The sequence below is a fragment of the Lepisosteus platostomus genome, chromosome 4, assembly GCF_059453375.1.
Source record: "Lepisosteus platostomus isolate fLepPlt1 chromosome 4, fLepPlt1.hap1, whole genome shotgun sequence".
Taxonomy (NCBI): domain Eukaryota; kingdom Metazoa; phylum Chordata; class Actinopteri; order Semionotiformes; family Lepisosteidae; genus Lepisosteus; species Lepisosteus platostomus.
In genome coordinates, this window is record NC_142614.1 from 19,646,483 (window position 1) to 19,668,581 (window position 22,099).

Consider the following 22,099-nt stretch of genomic DNA (forward strand, 5'->3'; position numbering starts at 1 on the left):
TCCTATCTCATGTTGCTTTGATCCCTTCCAACAAAATTGTATCCATTAATCACTACAGAGGAGGCTGCCTGTAAACTGACCAAATAAAACCTGATTTTCACACTACAGTAACACTTCCAGGTCTGTGACACTTAAATATCCAGGTGTTTAAAAATGAGTTATCTTAATGTGCAAGATTTCCTTTGAGGATACTGTTTTAAACAGCTTTTTATTCACTTTATCCTTTTTTCAAACTTCAGACCAGTTTTTAAATTATTTTAAATGTAAGCACATCTCTTCTTTAATATTTCCATTTTCACTTCCATTATTACCAGACCACCATTACTGACTATTGGTGGTCAATTATTTAAGTGAATATTTTTTTACTAATCCATTACCAGTCTATCTCATATTTTACTACTTTACATTTTTTTACATTACACATCTAATTTATCTAATCTAACATCCCCACATTTCAACAGAATGTACATTAATGCTAAGTGTGTTGCTCTTTTGACTTCTATAGTAAAAAAAAATACCCCTGCTGTCAGAGTACAGCCGTACTGCAATTTTTTTATTGTTCTGAGGTTAGGTTCCATTTTGAGCTTTCATATTTATATTGCTGACATACTGTAATGTAGGTACTCACTCTTGAACATTAACAATTATTTTTCTTGCTTAGTTGGGTTTTGCTTGGTTTTTCTACTGAAAATTCACAATCCACTTACGTTTGTAGGTTAAAATCTGGAAAACCACAAGAATGTGGTCTTGTCCATTCAGATGAAATTTCACTCTAAATAGAAAAAAACCATGAAAGCCAACTATCAAAAAGTTAAAAATATGCTCATAATATTAATGGCAAAATAAATGTTTCTGAAACTGACTAAATAAAACTTACAAAATTTAATGCCCAGCATTTTTAGATGTTTGTAATAAATAAGACAAATTGATTTGAAAAACAGATAATAAATTTAAGAATGAGAAGCCCACTGCAGGATTATATTATATAACAACATATTAACTACTAAACCTATTGTCACTGAAAGTGCTAAGAGTCACACAAACACACATCTCTCTCTCTATATATATTATTAAAACAGCGTCTAGAGTAATAAAAGACAAAGGCAAAGGCACTGTACATAGCATATTTTATAAAATATTTACATTTTCTTTTTTTGGTCATGGACAAAGTCAAATGGCACAATAAGCACAGCCATGATATATTTTAAATTAAAGATGTTTTTTGTTCCAGGGATGGGGGAAACATAAGAGGAAATGAAATTGATGTACAACTAATTGTACAGTACCACATTAAAAAAAAATAAGTGCAAGGAAAAACCTTGATTTGAAACAAAACACAATTTTCAGCTTAAATACAAGACTTGCATTGAAATATTTCTTATTTCAGATATTTGCATGTGGTTGCTGCTGACATACTGTACAGTACCTTGTATCTATACACACAACCAGATATAACACTTACCAGTAACATAAACAGGTTATATATTTGTAAAGTACACAATAAAAATACTGGCAATGAAATGTTTCTTTGTTTTCCTTCTAGATTCATGACTCGAGTGCTAGCCTCAGTCAGGTGACCAGTCACCTGATACTCTACTCACACAGCAACAGTGTTCGAGAAACGTTTTTTTGGCCCAGTTCCGCCTCTTCTTACTGAATCCATATAGTGTTGCCTCTCTCTGGTCTCCGGGGCTCCACTGTTAATTCCCCAAATGTGGAGAAAAACTGCTCCATTTCCTTTTGCAGAGTCTCATTTCTTTTTTCAGCATCCTTCTTCGCTCGTTCAGCATTTCTCAGCTTTATTTCCACCATAGTGTACTTCTTCCTCTCCTGATCCAGCTCCTCGTGCAGGGACACCATTTCTGCTTCCAGATCAAGATTCCTGTTTTCCAGGCTGTAGGAGTAACAATAATAGCAACAAGAAATATTATAATTGAGGAAAGGGGCTGGTCATGGCACAAATAACTGTTCAGGCCTGGTGGAGACTGTTCAGACTGGTGGAGAGTTGCATTCTGTGTGAGCCAATAATCCTCTGACAGCTGCACTTATATTTTTGTATTCTGCGACAATAGACATTTCCACACTGATGTAATGACTTTCAGAACAATATATGCACTGTGTGTTCTGAATGTCATTTAAATGCATAAAGGAACAAATTTTAAAAAGAGGACTGTGCATAGAGTAGTCAGACAACCTTTTTTTGTTTTATAAATCATGCATACATTGTTTTAGAATGCTTAGTGGAGATAGTATTATAGGAGCTGTTGAAAAATGTTGCACTTGAGCCAAAAAAACAGTTACAGGTTTTTTTTTTATTGTCTTCTCATTGTCTTCAATCCCTTTAATTTGTTCCTTCATTAGGTGTGATAACTGAATGACTAACAAATCTGAATTTTGGGCAGGTTTTCAAAAATCATGATCATGTATGCTGTTGTTTACCAGCAATACATACCAAATTGAGCTACTGGGTGTATTAACAAATGTCTGGAGTATTCTTTTCCACTGTGCTAAAAGAACCTTTAGTTACTGAAAATTCGGTAGATACAGATTTTGTTTCATTTGAACATGAGGTTCCTTGTAATGATTTTTAATCAGTTCTAGATCAGGCGGCAAGACCAAGTGAATCACTAGGATACTTTTACAGTGTGGGCATTCTAAAGCAGTCACATGGGAATATGCACAGAGTTACTGGAAGGTACTGTATGCAAAGTTTGCTGGTAATAAGCAGTTTTCTAATGTCAGTCAATTCATGACTGTTTATTAGCATTTCCCCTAAAGGAGGTACTGTATACTTATTTACAAATCCACACAGTTTCACCTGATCCCATGTGCAAGGCAAAACAAATGAAGGACAGTCTTTTGTGCTGTTTGTTTTGGTAAATGCTCTTGTTGTGGCACTGAACTCTTCTCATGACCTCTTGTGTCAATATTCAGGCTCATTTTATTTTTCTTTCTATTGTCAGTCCCATTCAACAAATCTGCAAACTGCACATACTGTATACACTGCAGAATGGTCTACCAACATGCAAAACACTTTATTATTTATATTACAATTTAAATGCAAAGAAATCAAGCCAGTTACAGTATATTGGTGGTTTATGTAATGCAAGGAGTTAAGTCTAATTTTTTTGTCTTGTGCTATTGTAGCTGATTATGGTAACAATCTAAGAGCAAAAGAAAAATATATTCATAAATTAAATACATTGACAAATCTATTTTAAGAAAAAAAGATATAAAACAAGACCAGATTTAGTGTTACTCAACATTGCATTTTCCATGGAGTTTATAGACCTAGTTAATGAACAAAAATGAATTACTAATCAAATCGTGATTCCTTTATAAAAGCAATATACCAATCATTGAAGTAATACTGTTAATAAAAGGTGCTGTGAAAGCTGAAATAGTTTTGTGCGAGAGATTTATAATGCAGGATTTTGATTAGTTATAGTCAGATTGAGTGGTTTATCCTTAGATTAATCAATTAATGTAAGTGTAGTGCTTTGTGGTGGATATAATGTTAAAGTTGTACATTGACATATATCTCAGAAAGCTACAGAACGCTTTTAAACTATTATGTTACTCTAGTTGCACTGCTTAGTTTTTCACAATAATTACAGTATGTACTAGAAATAATAAATTGCTTGTTTTCCTGTTACACCCTGAAGATGAAATGATGATACTAAGCTGCCTAAGGAATGCCTTTCCAACTTATACAAGGTTTTTTGTATTGTTTCCTTAAATACAGGAGCTCATACCTCTTTAGTCTTGTTTCATATTCAGTCTTTTGCTTCAGCATTTCTTGCTTTAGGCTGGCCACAAGGCTATGCAGGGCACTGTGATTGCTTGTTGTGTTGTTTGCCACAAATGTTTCACTGTTGTCACTGCTGCTAGTGGCTCGGCTGCTTTGGCCTCCCCCACTCTGACGGTCAAACTTGCTGTCGAATTCCCCGGGCTGAGAGATGTCATCTCGGGAGGGTTCATCCAGAACAGGATCTTCAAAATTCCCACCAAAGAAGTCCTGCTCAGGACAGGTGGTGGTGGAGGAACGGCAGGAGTTAGAGTTGTCCGGTAAGGAGATTTCACAGGATGATGTAGACCAGGTTGCACTGTCTACACTCTGCTTGTCCTCACAGTTGACTGACGAGTACTGCTGTTGAACATTGTCATAAGTGGACAGTCTGTTCTGCTGTGTGGACTGCTCATTCAGTGAGTCCTTCTGTTTATTGTCCCTCATGGTCACATAGCCATTGGGCATCCAGACTCCGTTGCGGGTGTTCAGAGTGGCATTCATCACATCAGTGCTTGAAATACCCATTCTCACCCCTCCATTGGGCACACCACTGGTACCCATTTTAGTCCCCGTCCCTTTCAGTGATGATGTTCTCCTGGCCTGCAGAGTCCCATTAGGCAAAGTCTGGCTCTTCTCCTGCATATCCAGTGAAGAGCTGCTGAAGGAGCCATTGGTCACAATCCCACTGCCCTTACTGAAGGCCGGGTTTTTCTTCACCATGAGAGGAGGGCTCCTGGTGATATCGAACTTACTGCTCAGACTGTTCCGGGGGCTGCTTGACCTGTTGGCCCCCAGGGAAGTTGGAGAGCCATTGTCAACACTGTTCCTCTGGGGAGAATCTGGTTTATCCCAGGAGCACTGCCTCACTGATACCTCTTTGGTGTTGTTGTTCTCTTTATTCTGAAGTTGTCCTGTGGTATATTTCTTCTGAACCTCAATGTTGTTGTTGGAGACCTCATCAACCATCTCATTCTCCTCGTCTTTGGGAAATAACATGTCATGTTTCCCGATCATCACAGACATCAACTGCTGCACAAGCACTGTACCTGCCAGAGTGAAAACAAGCCAATATGTTTGTGTTATCTGTACAGTAGTTTTTCATTTATGTTGAAAATGATTTTATTTTAGGGAGGACTAAAAATCTAAGAAAAGCAAAGGGTTCACCTTCCATGATTGCCACAGGGTCCTCTATCTTAGGACGCAGAATGTTTGGCCCGAACACAGTGGCCAGGTTCTGAACACTCATTTTATTCACACCTGAGTACGACTGAACTTCATCAAGGAACCTGGCAAATTAAAAAAATCCCATACAGTAATTAAAAGACATCTTAGTAATAATTATATTCTGTAATAATGACTACAACCAGAATGTAGTTTTATAATTAAATACATTTTACTGATTTTCTTTAAATTTCTGTCCGCCATCTATTTCTTTATATTATATTTATTAGAATGGGAGATACTCTACCTGCATATGTACTTAAGCAGGTTGTAGTTGACTGGAGGTAGGCTTTTTACTTGTTTCATTAATTCCTTCATTCCCTGGATGAAAAAAAAAACACAATATTTTTGAAAGATTTGCAAACCTAATCTACAAGTGTATACGTTCACATGATTTTTACATGATCATTTTCAGTCTCTGTCAGTCTGGAACACCTTGGAGCTTTCTTTATAAATATCAGTACACATCAGCCAAAAAGAATGCTTCTCTCTCATTGGATAGTATTGATACAGTAGCTGCAAATGATATACCTTTATATTGTCGTTGATATTGTTCTTCTAATGTTTGTAGACAGAACTACATTTTAAATTGATTTTAAATTTGACTAAAATTTAAATAACTTTTACTATTTTAAACGCTATTTTAAATTTTCTGTGAAATACTACTTTTCTATCATGTTGGTTTAAATCGATTTTTCATCTGAAGTCCATATGTTTTATAAATTTATAACAACAATAATTTATTTTTTTATTTTTTTCTGTGAAATTATGGCCCAGATCCAAACAACAATAACTTAATTTTCCAGAAATTTTCCCCAGGAAGAATTTTATCACCTTTGCTCTGAAGTCCCATTTGTCTGTCTTTATTTAGAAATTAGTCACAATCAGGATACAATAGGGTCCTGTACAATATTTCATCCATCCTTTTTTTAGCCACTTTATCTAATACTGGGTCACGGGGCAGCAGGAGCCTGTCCCAGCAAGCATCAGGCACAGGGCAGGATACACCCTGGGTGGGACACTAGTCCATCATAGGCATACATAGGAATACAAACACACTCTCTTACACCAAGGACAAATTTCCCATAAGCCAATTAACCTACCAGAATGTCTTTGGACTGTGGGAGAAAACTGAAGCGCCCAAAGGAAACCCACGCAAACATGGGGAGAAGATACAAACTCCATGGAGATTGCACCCCAGGTCTGGAATTGAAGCCAGGGCCCAAGTACTGTGAGAAAGCAATGCTAACCACTGCTCTGTAAGAGCTTATAATTTTTTTTTCTTTTGTAAAACAGGCTGCCATGTATGGAAGAAAATACATTTCAGTGGTTGTCTACATTCATAAAACATCAAATCTATGGGTTACTCCTAACAAATGATGATGTTATGAATAACAAAAAAGATGAAGGGGAGAGTATTCACTAGTTATTATTCACCGTGTCTATGTAAACTGAATAGATGATCATTTTAGGTGATTGCTCTGCTGCCTAAATCAAATATAATACCCATGAGGCACGGGAGATTGAAAAAAGCATGAAGAGAGAGGGGAGTGCAATGGTTTAAGTAAAATAGAGCAAAATATTTGATACTAAACTTACAGATTCTTCATCCTTGTTGAAGAGTTTAGTGCAGGTAAGGAATTCTTCATATTTTGCAAATGGTATGACTGGTTCTGGAAGTTCCCTCAGATATAGCTTGAGGAGTGAGGCCACGGTGTGTACATCTGTGTTACTGAAGATAAAAAGAAGATCTTTGTGAGAATAAATTAAAAAGTTCAAAGGAAAAATGTACAGGGTAAGAACTAGTAACAGCCTACAATATACTTTTACACGCCGTCAAAATGTTCTCACTAACTACAGCTACTCTGCATTTGGGTGTGTACATACAGAAAACATCTCAGCTCTCATTAAGATCACAGAAGCTGACTTCCCAAAAAAAGCATGACAAGATTACATTTTCACAGATTTTAATCTGAAATTAAGTTTCATTTTTCCAGTTTGATTAAAGTGTTTATTTAGAAACGCAGAGCTGTTGTATTTGGCCTAAAAAGTAAATAAATGTTAATAGGAACCTCAGTTTAAATAATTTTAAATAAACATACAGTAGTAACAACTTCTGAAGCAAATACAGTATAACACGTGAGAAGGATAAATGGCAGAGTAGTGGACATCCTGCAACAGGCAGGATTTATAACTCACTTAATGAGAGGATTTCACATAATTCACTTTAGGTGGTGCCATTTCTGAGTTATGGTGTCTGTTACAAATCTATAATAAATTCCAAGGCTCTGGGATTACCCAGCTATGTGCTGTCAGTGGAAAAGACATTCTGTAATTTAATTTGCTAAAAATTTTCACAGGCTGATTTATGACAAGGTACTAACATGCACAATTCCATACTACTGGCACATTTTAAAATAAATTAAAAGTAGGTCACCTTATAAACATAAGACCCTTTTTATGTAACATTAACTCATCACTGCTTGTGTCTACTACTACACTACTTGTCTCATGTTAAACTTAAATGCCACTTCTGAAAAAGTTGTAGATGAACTATATCTTCTTCAGAAAAAAAGCAGCCATCCAAATCAAAACACTGTGCACATGACAGATTGCCGGAAAAACGAAAATGAAAAAAAGAACAAACAACAAAATATTCTGATTTGAGACATTGCTTAAGAATGTGTATGCATATTTTCTGAGGTGCTTCCAACAGTGTTTTCCTGCACCAAGAGCTTCAGTCATGCACAGATTGTGGAGTTCATACATTTTGTTGAATCCATACTACATAGAGCTTATCTGGGTTTGCATCTACCTGTTGTTGGTGTAAGTGCTACCAAAAGTGTGTCTTGTTTCAGGGTTATTTTTTGTTCTACTGGATTTCTTCACACAATCCATATTAAAAAAAACTGAGCATTCTTTAGCTCATTACATTCTCGAAAACTTGCTGTCTAATCACATACCTAGCCACCCTATAACCACTTACTTAGAGAAGAACTCTGTGAGGCTGTTGATATAGTGTAATAACATTAGTTGAGCTGTTTCAACACTGGAATGCAGGAAGCTGTTATTGTTCTTAAACTGTTTGAGCAGCAAAGTTGTTAAGTATTCCTTAGCATCTCTCAATGTCAGATGCAGTAGTGCTTGTCTGTGTTTAGAGGACATGTTCTGCTCTAGGGGTCCTGCTGTCTTGCAGTCTCTGGTTGCAGCATACCACCATGTGGCCTACAATCCGTAACTGTCTTATTTCTTTTTCCAATTTGCAATGTTTAGCCTCAATAGGCCAGGGAAATTAGAAGCAGCCAAGAGAGCTGAGTTTGGCTTGATCAATATTTCCTAATTGAAAAAAGTTCTTATTTTTACAAGGCAGCTTCCTGTGCTTTATAAGGCACCTGCAGAGAGACATTTTATCATAAGCCCACAGATGGTAGCTCTGCACCACTGATTGCAAACCAGGTACATGCATCATCAGTTTCAAATCCATGGTGTTTCTTCAACTGAAGAGGCAGCTCACCAGTGGTCATATAGAAACTACCAACAGGTGATTATAAAAAAGTTTGTGCTGTCAGATGCAGTCCATCCTATAAAATGATTTTGTTCTCTAAGATCTTAAAGTGTTCTTAAAGTACCATCCTCTTTGCATTACCAAATAGAATATCCTTTGAAATACTGCACCACAAAATGATCATGATCTGCAATTAATTAGTTATTAAATTAATTTCTTATTAAAGGACCATTCTATATAGAAAATGTCAGCACTAAAATTGAAAAGTTTTTAAAATCGGTGTTCTCTCATATGACAATAATAATATTTTGACTATTGGAAATTCAACACGGATGCATAATGGCAGTGTTTGAAAGAAAGTCACATAAAATGGTCAGTATTAAGAAACATACTGGAGGTAAAAATCTGATATTTTTATAAGCACAATATCAGTCGTTGGTTTCTTTCCTGGAGAGTGTGAAGAAAGTGAAACCTTTCTCTGTATTGGATTAATCTTTGATAGGACATAAGAAGTTTCTGTGAAAAAAGAAGGAATAAGAAAGATACCCAGACAACACTTTTCTTTTGAACGATCATTCTTACCAGTCAAAGGATGGCTTCTCCCCACAGTCAAAGGCATCCTGAAGCTCTTTGACAAGGTTGGCTTGTCCCGGCAGACGGAAAAGCCCCTCCTCCTTGAGCCCTCTCTGGCGAATGAAATCCACGCACTGCTCTACCAACATGGGCGCCATCTTGTTGCCAAACCTCCTCTCATATCGAACGGTCTCCTCCAGCTTCTGACCAAAGATACCTGTATCAAGGGATAAGCACATCTATATAATTAGTATCGCAATAAAGAAAACTGCTGTTGAGTCTACTCTTCATTTTTAAATGGTCACATGAACTAAAAGATTATACTACATTAAAAAGAAACTTATACAAAAGATCTTGCAAGTGTTTTTTTTTCATAGGGAAAAGACTACTATGAACACTACCATAAAATCTTTCTCTCAACTAAGGAATTAAGCTGTTAAATCATGCATGTAACCTCTTGCGAAGATTCCCAGTCAGCCAGTAAAAATTAACCCAAGACTTATAGATGCCTCTGGATTTACTCCTTATACTTTGCTTTAACAACTACTCTTTGCCCTACTTTCTACGTCTATGAATCCCATTATATAATATACTAATATTATATAATTATATTTTTCAATAATGAAAAAATAAGAAACATAAAAAATTATAGTGACAAACTCTCCTGTAAACTGTTGCACTGTATGTCTAGATAAAAACAAACGTTTAAAAAAAAAAAAAATGTGGCTTCACAGACTGGTATAACAGAATTTGACTTTTTCATCTGCCTCCTTCATAATCCAAACATATTTTATATATTCACACTGTGTATCCTGTTTCCGGTTTTCTAATTGTTATGGATATTTCCTTTATTTAATCCAATTGTCAGTTTTTTCATTTGTGTGTTAATGACTTTATTCATTTTATCCTAAAAGTAAAACCATTTCCTAAAAGTGAGGGTACTGTATCTGATGTGACATCTTACTGCTGCTGCTCCTTGCTCAAGATTTTGTCTGTGTTGCTCTTTTGAAGACTGCCACACAAATTCAGTTGTTAAGTTTTTCATAAGCTAGTGGGGAACAAGGGATGAAGTCTCTTTTTCTCTGGCTGATCTGGAAGCTTTGACTTTACATACTTTCAAGTCTTTGGACAGAAAATAAGCCATGGCCTGGGCACTTACTGTACATACATCATTTCTACTAGACAATAAGATTTATAAAAAATGTGTCACTTTTTAAAATGATTGTCTGATTGTGTTAATGTACACATTTGCTTGGAAAGGAATATAAAACAAAAATGTAAAGCTTTGAGAAAGTCAAACAAAAGCAACATTTTAATGTCAATTTCTGTTAACACACACAGTGAAGTCACCATTTTGTCAATGTTTGAACATTCCACTACTCAAATGCCTAATATGCAGGTAGGTTTGCTGGTAATAGATGCTCTTAAACACCTGCAGAACAGTGGATTACCTAGCATAAATTTCCAAAGGTTAAATTTTACATTACATCTATAAACCTAGAACAGTATAAGTGCATTCTCAGCAGTTTTAATTACTGTATATCTCTTCATTACATCTTCATTCTGTCTTAGTTCATAATTCATTGTGTTTTGTTACAGTTGCATTCTCATAATTTGTTCAGAATTCAAAAGCTTTGATATTTGTCTAGATTTTTTTTCCTGTCATAACTTTAAAATGTACAATAAAATCATGTCCTCTCAGTAAATTATTTTAATTGACTTTAAAGTAATTAAAGAGAGATTCCTAATTAAGGTCTCTTTCTAAAGCCACCTTCTTGTTCCATTGAAAAAATACATTTTCTGCAGTTTACAATTATTTCATTGCCCTAAAGGGGACTTACCTCTTCTGAAATTGATGCATCTCCTAATTTTCTGGTACATGGTTTTGTGAATAAAAACCTGGTAAACAAGTGCAGCAGAGGTCCTTAATCTAAATTCCCTGCTCTCAAGCCTGTCTGAGAATAGAGCTCACTCTATAGCACAGTCAGTCTTTTCAGGCATTAAAGACACTGGAAAAAACAGGTGAAAAGATATGAAAATGTGCTCCCCGAGGACATTCAACAGACATTTTTTTTTTAGATGTTATTCTCCTGTGGACAGCTAATCCATAGGTTTTTTCTTCTGAATCTAACCCAGTCAACCAAGTGCATATTCGTTTTGTAAATACACCTTCTCATTCCACACCTTGCTATCGTTTCTATGGTTTTTATCCTTCCATCTTGTCTGTCTTCACTTTGCTATACATTCGATGTTTAGAGGCCTGAGCTCCACGTTTTTCTGCCTGCTTGCATTAACTATATTAGCATTTTACTTTCTTTGCATTCACTTTATAATGGCAGTCATGAGAGGTGCCACAGGACACAAAAAGCTTAGCATCAAGCATTTATTTTAGAGGCATCACTGGTTTTTAGTGTTTTTGTTCATTTACAGAGAGAATCGAATCTGAACTGTATTTTTTTAAAAAAAAGTCTAAATAAAGAAAACATTCATCAGGCCTACATTAATACAATATCATCACATTACAGCAAATTCACTATGTTGACCATAAAAAAACATAAAAGCCTTTTCCCCCAATGTATTAGCACAGAATTTATACACAATCCAACAGCTCACATTCCTATCTGAATCATTTAATAATGATAATCTTTTAACATGGAACAATAAAAAGAACCTGGAACATCCTGGCATTTCCATAGTTTATAGGCCAAAAAGGAGCTGTCATCATTTTTGTTCCTTTAATTTTATTGGTTTCAAAATATTGGTTTCAATTAAAACTGCAAGGCTTTCAAAGACAAAACTCTGTCCTGGTTTTCAGCAGCTGTCAAATGTAGCTGCATTACAGGTTTCAATTAAAAGCCTCCTTTGGTACGCAGAGGTTATACCAGTGCCTTAAGCCTTCATAGCGTTTTTTGTGTTCTGATCACCTTTTCAGGCAGTTAGGCAGTTTCACAACTCCATAATCCAAAATTGAAAAGTTTTTCATCTTCTCAGTCTAATAAGTAAAGGGAATTTGAAACTGAATTAAAGTTACTTTTTTCTCCTCCTTTTTCTTTGTCAACCTGCTGACCACAGCACAGCCCAGTCTGCTCCTCCCACAATCACCTTCCAGTTCCTTCTCCTTAACCCTCACCTCCATCATGATTATACATTCATAGGCAACAACACTCACTTATCCATCCCCCCTCTGCTCCAAGTCAGCACACAATAATCTAATCAGCAGTAAATTATTACAAAAAACCTGCTTTGTCTGGGCTGGAAACAGACATTTCACACACTCTAAGCAGACAGACACATGTAGGATGTTGACTTGGAGAACCAGAAGTGTTTTTTTTTCCAGTTTTTCTTATTGAAGTAAGGTTAAAGTAGCTCTGTCTGACTCTCAACAGAAGAAAACAAAACGATTTCACCTCAGAAAGGTTATAACAAGATTTTAAAAAGTCACTACCCTAGACAGCAAGGAAGTTGTTTAAAAATGTCCCTGCAAGGTACAGCATGTACTCTTGTAGTTAACTGGCATAACAGGAGTAAGTGACTCACGCAAACCCATCAGTATCCCTCTTCACCTGCCCAGTTGTGAAATGTCTGAAAATGGAAACAGTGTGCTTGTGCATCTCAGCGCCTTCAGCCTTTATATTTCACTCAAAATGAGCTGAGCCAGAATGCAGAAGCAAGCTCCATGGAAAGCAGGGACAGCTGCAAGAATATTGCCAGTACGAAAATGCAGTTAGCTACAGCAGAATCTCACTAAATATGCCATTTAAAGACTAGTCAGAAATACATTTTGCCTCCTGTTGTGCTTTTACAATTTGGTGTAAGAGCTACAAAGCCCTGTAAAATATGTTAATGCATTTACATTCGATTTAAATAATATTACTGTGCTTATTTAATAATATTATGTGTTTTAGAGCATCTGTTACACTAACTAGGCTTTTTAATAAAATGATTCCACTTTTGCTGCCAGAATCAGTGCATCTGAATTGAGATGTCCTTAAATTTGTCTTTGCTAACTACATCATATGGTGAAGGAAGTACAAAGTTGAAAGGCTTCAACTTCTTGATTGCACTACACCTTAGGGGACTTTTGTCTGACACAAAAACACAGATCAAGTGTTATGTAGTTGCTGAATTAATAAATGCACAGTGAGTACAGCCCCAAGAGTTTTACAGAGTAGGTGCCAAATAAGTAAACAGTGTTTTAAAGGTTTCTATAAAATATTGTTTCTTGAAACACTGACAATTTCTGCTTCAATAAGCTCTTGCCTTTTGCAACACATGTGAGGGTTTCCAAAGCCGAATTTTTTTTAATCCTCACTAAGTTTATCGCTTGGATGAAAGTACTGAAATTTAATTGGGTATAATAACAATAGAGCTTAGAGATTACAAACGACATTTCTAAATGTATAAACAAAATCTATGAATATACTGATAGGGAAATTATTAAATAATTGACCTCTACTGTAGGTTAAATTGACTGATTAAAAAACCCTTATCCTGTCCATAGCCTGATTGATATCCCTAACTCTAAAACCAGTGATTAAGCATAAGAAAAAACATGTGCAGTATACCTGCTTATTATATCATTAATGTACTTTTGCTAAACTCACTGAAAACTATCATAAATATGATGAGTCATTTCTGGTTCAATTTTTAAGTCCAATTCTTCATAATATACCTTAGTGCATGGTATTTTAAAGCGGTACAGGTCTCTCCTTGTACTGTACATGAATGTTTTTTCCCTACATATGTACAGTTATTATTACAACAGAGTCAAAACATATTTAAACAGTAGCTTTAAAATAATGTCCTAGCTGAAATGCGAACATGCTCCAGCTGTAATCATGCTGACCTTATTGAAGAAACTCCTTGCAGTTTAACACGTGTTCTGGGGCTCCAGACCACAGAAACCTGCCTATTAAACATGCAGGTTTCTGGCTCTCCAGGACCAGTGAAGTGACCTCTGATCTGGAGGACCACTTAGACTGTAAGTGTAATGTATTCTGTCACCCTGTTTCCCTGTTAACTGACATATTTAGTGTCTTGAGCAAATACCATTCTCATCTAATCTTTAAGAGGTCTATATACTGTACTGTATACTGGCTCAGTTGTTGAATACTTTCTGTTTAAATATGGGTGAATTCACTAAGACTTAAGGATTATTCATTTTTACTCACTCAGGTATTAAAAAGAAATGTGCTTTGCTTTGAGAAGGTATCTGTCTTAGTTACTATCATTTTGTAAGTCATTTCATCTGTTCATAGTCATTGTACATTTCTTCAATATTTTTGTTTTGTCTTTACTTAGCTTGATCAGGAAACAGACAAGTACAGTATAGGATTCATGCTGGGGAAGTCTAAAACTTCAGTCTTCAAGCCTGTCACATTTACTGCTATTAGACCAAATGCACCTTTTTTAAATAACTACATCCATTCGCAAAACTATTGAGTGATTCAAATTGTGTAGAAATCATATACAACTCATCTCCTATAACAAGTACAGATCTGGTATGTTGCAGCCATTTAATTTTCTTTACTATGTATAAACTATTGGCAGGTTCTTTGACAAAACAAAGACTGTATATAAGTAATTCGACTTACTGTATGTGCTAGAACCTACAAAAGCCCAAGAATAAATCTAAATGGGTTTTAGCATAACAGGATGTAGATCTTCCATAATTTGGAAACCACAAGTTACCAGCAGAGAATTTAAAAAAATTGATTAATGTATAATGTGCACAACCCTGAAACTACTTTTAATGTCTTTAAGTTCTATGGATTTCTTAAACTGAAATCCCAGTTTCCTAGCCTGTCCATTTAAATCACAATACAAGGAGGGAAATGTGGAATTCATATGTCAGTTCAAAGAAAAACAATAGGAATGGCCAAAAAGAAGAAGGAAAGCTCCTTAGAGATTGAATAGCAGTAGACAACAATGGAATTTACACAATTAGCCACCCTCTTTCAGACTTGTACACTGCCCTCTGTAACCTTTAACATGAGGGCAGTGTAGCTTACACTGGAGGATACTTGACTTACAAAGGCCTATGTGGGCATCCTGTTCTGGACTTTTTCCCTTGAGACAGAAACAGTGTTTCATTGCTCCCAGGGGTTCTCTGGACTGGAGGGCTTGTACGATTATCAAGGAAAACCCTCAATCATTCCAGGCATAAAGAGGAAACCCAATGCTGATGGAATACTTCCTGACTGACTCCTACACCTGCTCAAGCCTTTCAACATTAGGAAGACTATCCTGCATTTTCTGAGAAATTGAATCCATCATTGCCCAACCTAAAGGCCAGAGGACCAATAATTTGACAATATCTTAAATGAAAACCACTCCTGAGAGAGTTTGTCTTATTTCTCAAACTCCTTCTGTCATTTGTGGCACGTAGCTGGAACGTATTCTATCTTTTACAGTATATTATATTGAACAGCTTTAAAATGATTAAATTGATTATTTAAAGGAAAGATACAGTAAATAGTAAACAAGTGAAATGGACTGGATGGTCAGGTCTCAGATTTTAGATTTTCTTACTCAAAATGAATAATAGCAGCAAAAAACAAATATTATCATCGATAATATATAGGACAGGACTCAGTCAAGAGTCCTGTGACAGAAATAAACACCATTTATTTAAGCTTTGGATCAGGATTATGTTAGTTTTAAAGTATGATGGTGTAAAATAAAATTTATCAAAGCCCAACTTGTCAAGAGTAGGTGTCCCAAAACAGAATTTAGCAGTGACTCTTTACAGCCCTTGCACAGTTCTTTGACAAGAATGGGACATAGTTCCTCTCAAATGCATTTTGTATGTGATGTTTATCTCTCATGATTACCTAGAGGTTTATAGCACTTTGTTGTTCACCATGTGTTCTCTTGCCACTCTTTGCAACATAGAACTAGGATGTGTACTGCACAAAGATTTAATAAGCGAGAGACAACTCTTAATACATATCTGACACAGTATGTTGCGCTTTTGTAGAGCTGTCAGCTGCTATGAACATCAAATGCTTTGCACTGAAAACAGCATCCATCCTTTATGCATTCTGGAAAATTGGTGCCTGTGGTGCGATAAACTCACAATCTACAGAAAAGGAGCGTCGGTATTTAAAAATAGTTTTATATATGGCATCCTTAACGATGTTTCTCATTAAATACATGAACATATTTTCTTCTTGATACTGGCAGTGATCAATTAGTCTTTCGTCAATGTCTGGTCCATTTATTATCTTTGTCACTTCCTAAATCACATAAAAAACACAACAGGGGATTGAATGGTCCATTGTATCGTAAGTATTTCTGATAGGTAATTGTAGAATACTACTGAACATATGACAATTTTTATTAAACAGTATTTATCCCATGATATTCTAGCATAAGCTCTAGGCTGCAATGATCTTTACCAGCTTTGTAAAATGATGGATGTATGCTTAAATGAACTGGTCTGTTGCAGCAATTTTCATTAACTTTTTTTAGCTCTGTGAATTAAAACTCAATAGGTATAAGAAATTAGTTCTCTCACTTATTATTCACAGACATTGCAAATTTAAATTTGTTGACTGGAGACTGTCAAATGGTGGTGCTCCTACAGAAGGGAAAATATGCTGGTTTAGCAACTTTCTCTTAATACATTTTGACTGTTTTTACACACTGTATTAAGAGTAATACTTTAATTGTAACTTTAGAACCACATTTTCCTGTGTTTCTATAAATGACAGTAAATGTAGAATTGAGAAAACAATTCTAATTACTGTACATAAACAACTGTGAGGCAGTTTGCTGACAAATACAACTCACTTGTTAACTTTGCATGTAGATTACTTTAGAAGATTTCTGCTATGAAATGTCTGCCGCACAACCTACATTACATTAGTTATTACGGTGACTAGTGAGAAAGAAGTATAAACTATACAATTTGTACAAACTCTCGCTCGTGGCTGGACCAGGAGTTTGCAACAATATGGCAACTATATAGTACTTCCACAAAGTTAATGATTTTGTGCTTAATTTGGTATTTGTAAAATTTTTGTTAACGATATTTAATTACTGGTCTGAGAAATTGGGACTGCAGTTCTCCTTCAATAATAAACAGCAACTGTAATTAAGATGTAATGCTGTGCTTTATTAAAGGAAAAAAATTAAATCTTCTAATTGTATGTTTATATTGTATATACAAATATATTATTTGTAATAGATTTAGATTAAGCTGATTCTCTGTTTTTCTAAGAATGTTTCATATAATGTCTGCTCCAAAACAGCACGTACACTTCATGCTTTAATTTAAAAAGTGATTTTTACTTAATTACATGCTAGAATTGTATCTTAAGGAGCACATTTTTATTATTGTGAATTTTTCCTTTCTTTTCTTTCCCAATTTTATTCAATTTTTTGTTTCATTCCCCAATGTAGACTTATTGAATCTCTGTTGATGTTTTTGCTTATAATTTTATATGTTGGCCTAACTCTTCAGAAAATCTGCAAGGGAACAAATGAAGCAGTGAACTATACAGTATAAGTATATCAATGCCGTGCAGACTGAATAAACTCCAGTCTATTGATAAACTGCGAGCACAGCACAATACTCTTTCCCTCATTGTTCATCACAGTTAGTTCTTTTTTTCCTGTCCATCATGGTTATTATGGGAAGAAACTATGCAAGCACAACCAAAACAACACTATTTCTCTCTGAATACAAATAATAGGATAAGCAGCATGCAAGAAATTAAATATTGGGAAAATACAGATACAGTATTATAAATAAGTCCTTCCATATAACTGTATACCATACATTATTCACAAATAATATAGAATATATCTGTTAGGGAAAATAGAGTACAAAAGCAATTTGTCCAGAATGTATGAGAGCAAGGATTAAGCAAAATCCTTAACACCAGAGAAGATCTTATACACCAAAACTCAGGAAGAGGCAGTGAAGACAATGTTTGGTAACAATACCAATTTACTTTTAAATAGGTTCCAGATTACTGCCAAATTACTTTTGGAAGTAATACGGAATCTGAACTTCTAATTAAGTAGTTAAAGTACAAATGACATAAACAGGTGTTGCTTACCCTAGGCACCTGAGATAGAACTCTAGCCAGTTTCACTGAAAGTAAAGCATTTTATTATTGAGGTGTTACACATGTACTGTGTTACAGTACAGTAGATCTGTGGTGCAACCACTAGTTAATTATTACCTCCTGATAGTTCTTCCTAAGAAATATTGTCACTCTCTTACATATTAACATATTTTAAAGACAAACACAGTAACAGGTTTTCCCTATCCTGAAACTCAAAACAATGTTTTTTGTTTCGTGTTGTTCTCTTCTTCTGTAGCTAGTAGTCATAGATCAAAGTGTTCCTCTGATTTAGTTTCTCTCTAATACATAAGAATTATTTTAAAATGTGATATTTGTTTTTGGAAAGCCTGACAATTCATGACCAAAGAAGTAGAAGATCTGAAGTCAATACTCTTGATAGGTTATAATTAACCATATAAACATATAAGATATACATTTAATAAAACAAATAAAATTTAAGTTTATCAACTACCCAAAATATAGGCTTAGTCTCCTTGGTACTCTCAGACCTTACATTGTAAGGTACCTTATCTCCATAGGACTAGAATTTGGGTCCACTGCACTTGTCAAAGATCAACAGTACTGCTCCTCCCATTTTACATAGAATACAAATATAGACAGAAGAAGAAACAAAAGACACATTTGTTCTGTAACTGCAAATTCCATTCATCCCTTGAATTGTGCAAACAATGATGCGGGTGACTGACCTCCACCAAAAGGAGCCCAGATGACTCTGCGGATGGTCTTCACCCAATCCTCCATGTCATTCTGGGTGCTGGCCATAAGAAGGTAGGTCTCATGATTGGCTGTCATCCGCTCCCGATCTGCCCCTGAGGAAAAGGCACAAGAGTTTTTATTATCATTACAGCGGCATCATAAAACAAGTGAAGCACCAACTGATAACCTCCCCAGTCAGGAACAGGGCAAAAAAAAAAGAGAAGGATTTTAATACAAAAATCACACATTATCCTATTCAATTAAATATCACTAGCACTAATCTTACTGGTATTACAATGTTACACTGTGTTTTCTGTGATGAGGACTTTTGGCTCTGCAGCCTCCAAGTCTCATTAGGTTTCTCACAACAATTCATAACATCTGCAAGGTGTCTGAAAAACAAAGACTGAGATACTTCCTGCTCAGTGTCTAATTATATTCACAACTGAAAACCTAAAGGAGAATATAGGCAAAATGGGAAGGATGTTCTTGTAGTGACTGAAGTGTATTCTTTTCTTCAAAACACATTGTTGTTATGATTTAATAAGTGTTGCTTAGATGAATGTTCAAACATTTTTTCAATTCTCCTATAATGGATGTTGTTACAAATGGTGGGTTGCGAAACTGGTGAAAATCAGGATTTGACCGAGCGGCTTAGTCAATAAGTAAAATAATTATTCATAACCCCCAACTTGTAAGTGATTTTCTAGCAATATACCCGAGCTGCTGGTATAATCAGAGGCACATGAATTCTTTGTACTCTGGCACAGCTTTCGTTGACAGTCAGATTAGATTTGGATGATCATGAAGTAAGGGCTCTCGCCTGGCCCAAGCTTCAAGTCCCAACTCCTCCGGACTCACCCCACCCCCTCAGCAAACATCTTCTCAGCTTTGAAGTTAGAAGTGTTTACTCTTCCAAGAGTCACAAACTTTATCTAAAATCTAAGAGACACTCCTCAGTCATCTAAAGCTGTAACAGATGTAACAGTTTAAAGTACTTTTTTTCTAAATGCAAAGTATGCCAATAGTCATAATTCATTTTGTGCAATCATAATACATATGTCAACATACACAAATGTCAGTATGGTCTCCATTCAACAGGTTGATAATTCCTTCTAAAACATGTTTTCTACATTTTGGAAAACTGATGTTCTCTTTTTGTATATTTGTAATAATAATAATTGCTTACACTTATATAGCGCTTTTCTGGACACTTCACTCAAAGCGCTTTACAGGTAATGGGGACTCCCCTCCACCACCACCAATGTGCAGCATCCACCTGGCAGCCATATGACGGCAGCCATAGTGCACCAGAACGCTCACCACACATCAGCTATCCGTGGGGAGGAGAGGAGAATAATGAAGCCAATTCATAGAGGGGGATTATTAGGAGGCCATGATTGGTAAAGGCCAATGGGAAATTTAGCCAGGACAGCGGTTACACCCCTACTCTTTTCGAGAAACACCCTGGGATTTTTAATGACCACAGAGAGTCAGGACCTCGGTTTTACGTCTCATCCGAAGGACGGCGCCTGTTTACAGTATAGTGTCCCCGTCACTATACTGGGGCATTAGGACCCACATGGACTGCAGGGTGAGTGCCCCCTGCTGGCCTCACCAACACCTCTTCCAGCAGCAACCATAGTTTTTCCCAGGAGATCTCCCATCCAGGTACTGACCAGGCTCACACTTCTTAGCTTCAGTGGGTTGCCAGTTGTGAGTTGCAGGGTGATATGGCTGCTGGCTTGTAGCACATGAAAGCACTGTGTGAGTAACAGTAGACTCGTAACTTGAACTGAAAGCTGGTAACTTTTACAACAATCCCTTAAGTTGTATCTCTGTAGTTGTACAAACCAAAATTACATTACAGCTTCTAGAAGTAATACTTTAAAATAATTCTTATAATAAAGCTATATTGCAAATGATTTTAAAGTGTCTGAAAGATCAAATAAACTCAAAAAACATTATGTACTTAGAGAAACAATATATTAATTTCTCAAAAGAATATTTGAGTGGAGACAAAATGTCAAAATATTCCATAGCTCCAAAATTCAGATTAAAATACATTTAAAGTCTGTGATGAGTTGGAATGTGCAAAATATAGACCAATAGAAGCCCGGGACCTGCAACACTGATGGCTGGTTAGGACTCAGCAGAATTAAAGAAAGGAGAAAATTTATATGACATCCTCACTGATGGATTTACATTGATGTCCATATTTGTACTCACATGTGCAAATACGGTATTCTACAGTAGTAAGAGAATGCAAAGGTGAAATTTGCCAGTAAATAAACTATATGTGGTCTATATTTTGGGACTTTCTTAAGGCATACACCTCAGAAAGTCTTGGCAACAAAAATGTATGTTGTTTTGAGGCTTTGACAATACAAGTTTAAAAATAAAACTAATTCATAATCTGAAGCAGACATCTCTGAGGATTTCAGATGATAATTGCTCACAAGCCAAATGGTGCTTAAAAAGAAACACGTCACATTGTAGCCCAGTTTGGCAGAAAAGTGACAGGAAGTTACTCAACAGTCAGGAAGCAGGACCACTGAGCACACAACTCAAAGAGGAGTTCATTCTCTTCATTATTCAGCCATTAATACCCAAAACACAATAGAGAATAATCTACACATTATAGCCAGTGTTTCTCGTGCTTTCTAAGGCACATGCTTACCACTGTATTTTACAAGTTAAGAAATAAAAAAACAAGCAAAGTACTTAACCAGATGCTATTTCATTGCCCCATAAAACAGCAAACAATCCTGCATGCAAGAGTTAATTTTATAGGGACATATGTGAAAAAACTAACTTTCAGAATTTACAAAGCTAGAAGTGATAATTTTAAAATAAATATTGTCTAAACCTTGTTATAGTCATTTAGTAATTTTGTAGCTGTGTTGCACAGAAAAGAACAGGACTAATGAATTGCTTTGATTGTGTGTATCATTGTTGATCTGAAGATCTTTATGGATTCATCTTAAAATAATACAGAGATGAACAGGTTAATTAGTAATTGGCTATCTGGATAAATTATTCAAGAGGATGGTGTAATGTACTCCAGCTTTATGCTGTATCTCAAAGGAATTTGTAGTCTTTAATGATTTTGTTGGAGAATAACCATGTCAGCAAAAAAGATGTATTTTTTCTGCATAATATACTGTAAATCAAGGATGATCAACAGTCAAGGGAATTCTAAAATATACATACAGT

The 22,099-nt window shown here is 35.7% G+C and overlaps 1 protein-coding gene across 5 annotated transcripts in view; it reads right to left on the reverse strand.

The window, feature by feature from the left end:
- Window positions 1–1,110: 1,110 nt before the first annotated feature.
- The window catches only part of arhgap24 (Rho GTPase activating protein 24), a 136,331-nt gene continuing 115,342 nt past the window's right edge, over window positions 1,111–22,099 (reverse strand). For all 5 annotated transcript variants that reach the window (XM_088628884.1, XM_088628883.1, XM_088628885.1 and 2 more), the window contains 7 exons: window positions 18,874–18,996; window positions 9,099–9,306; window positions 6,611–6,743; window positions 5,259–5,332; window positions 4,955–5,076; window positions 3,756–4,836; window positions 1,111–1,894 (listed from right to left, as the gene is read on the reverse strand). In XM_088628884.1, coding sequence (XP_088485010.1) covers window positions 1,651–1,894; window positions 3,756–4,836; window positions 4,955–5,076; window positions 5,259–5,332; window positions 6,611–6,743; window positions 9,099–9,306; window positions 18,874–18,996 — 1,985 coding nt within the window. In that variant the 3' untranslated portion in view covers window positions 1,111–1,650. The remainder of the gene's footprint in view (window positions 1,895–3,755; window positions 4,837–4,954; window positions 5,077–5,258; window positions 5,333–6,610; window positions 6,744–9,098; window positions 9,307–18,873; window positions 18,997–22,099) is intronic.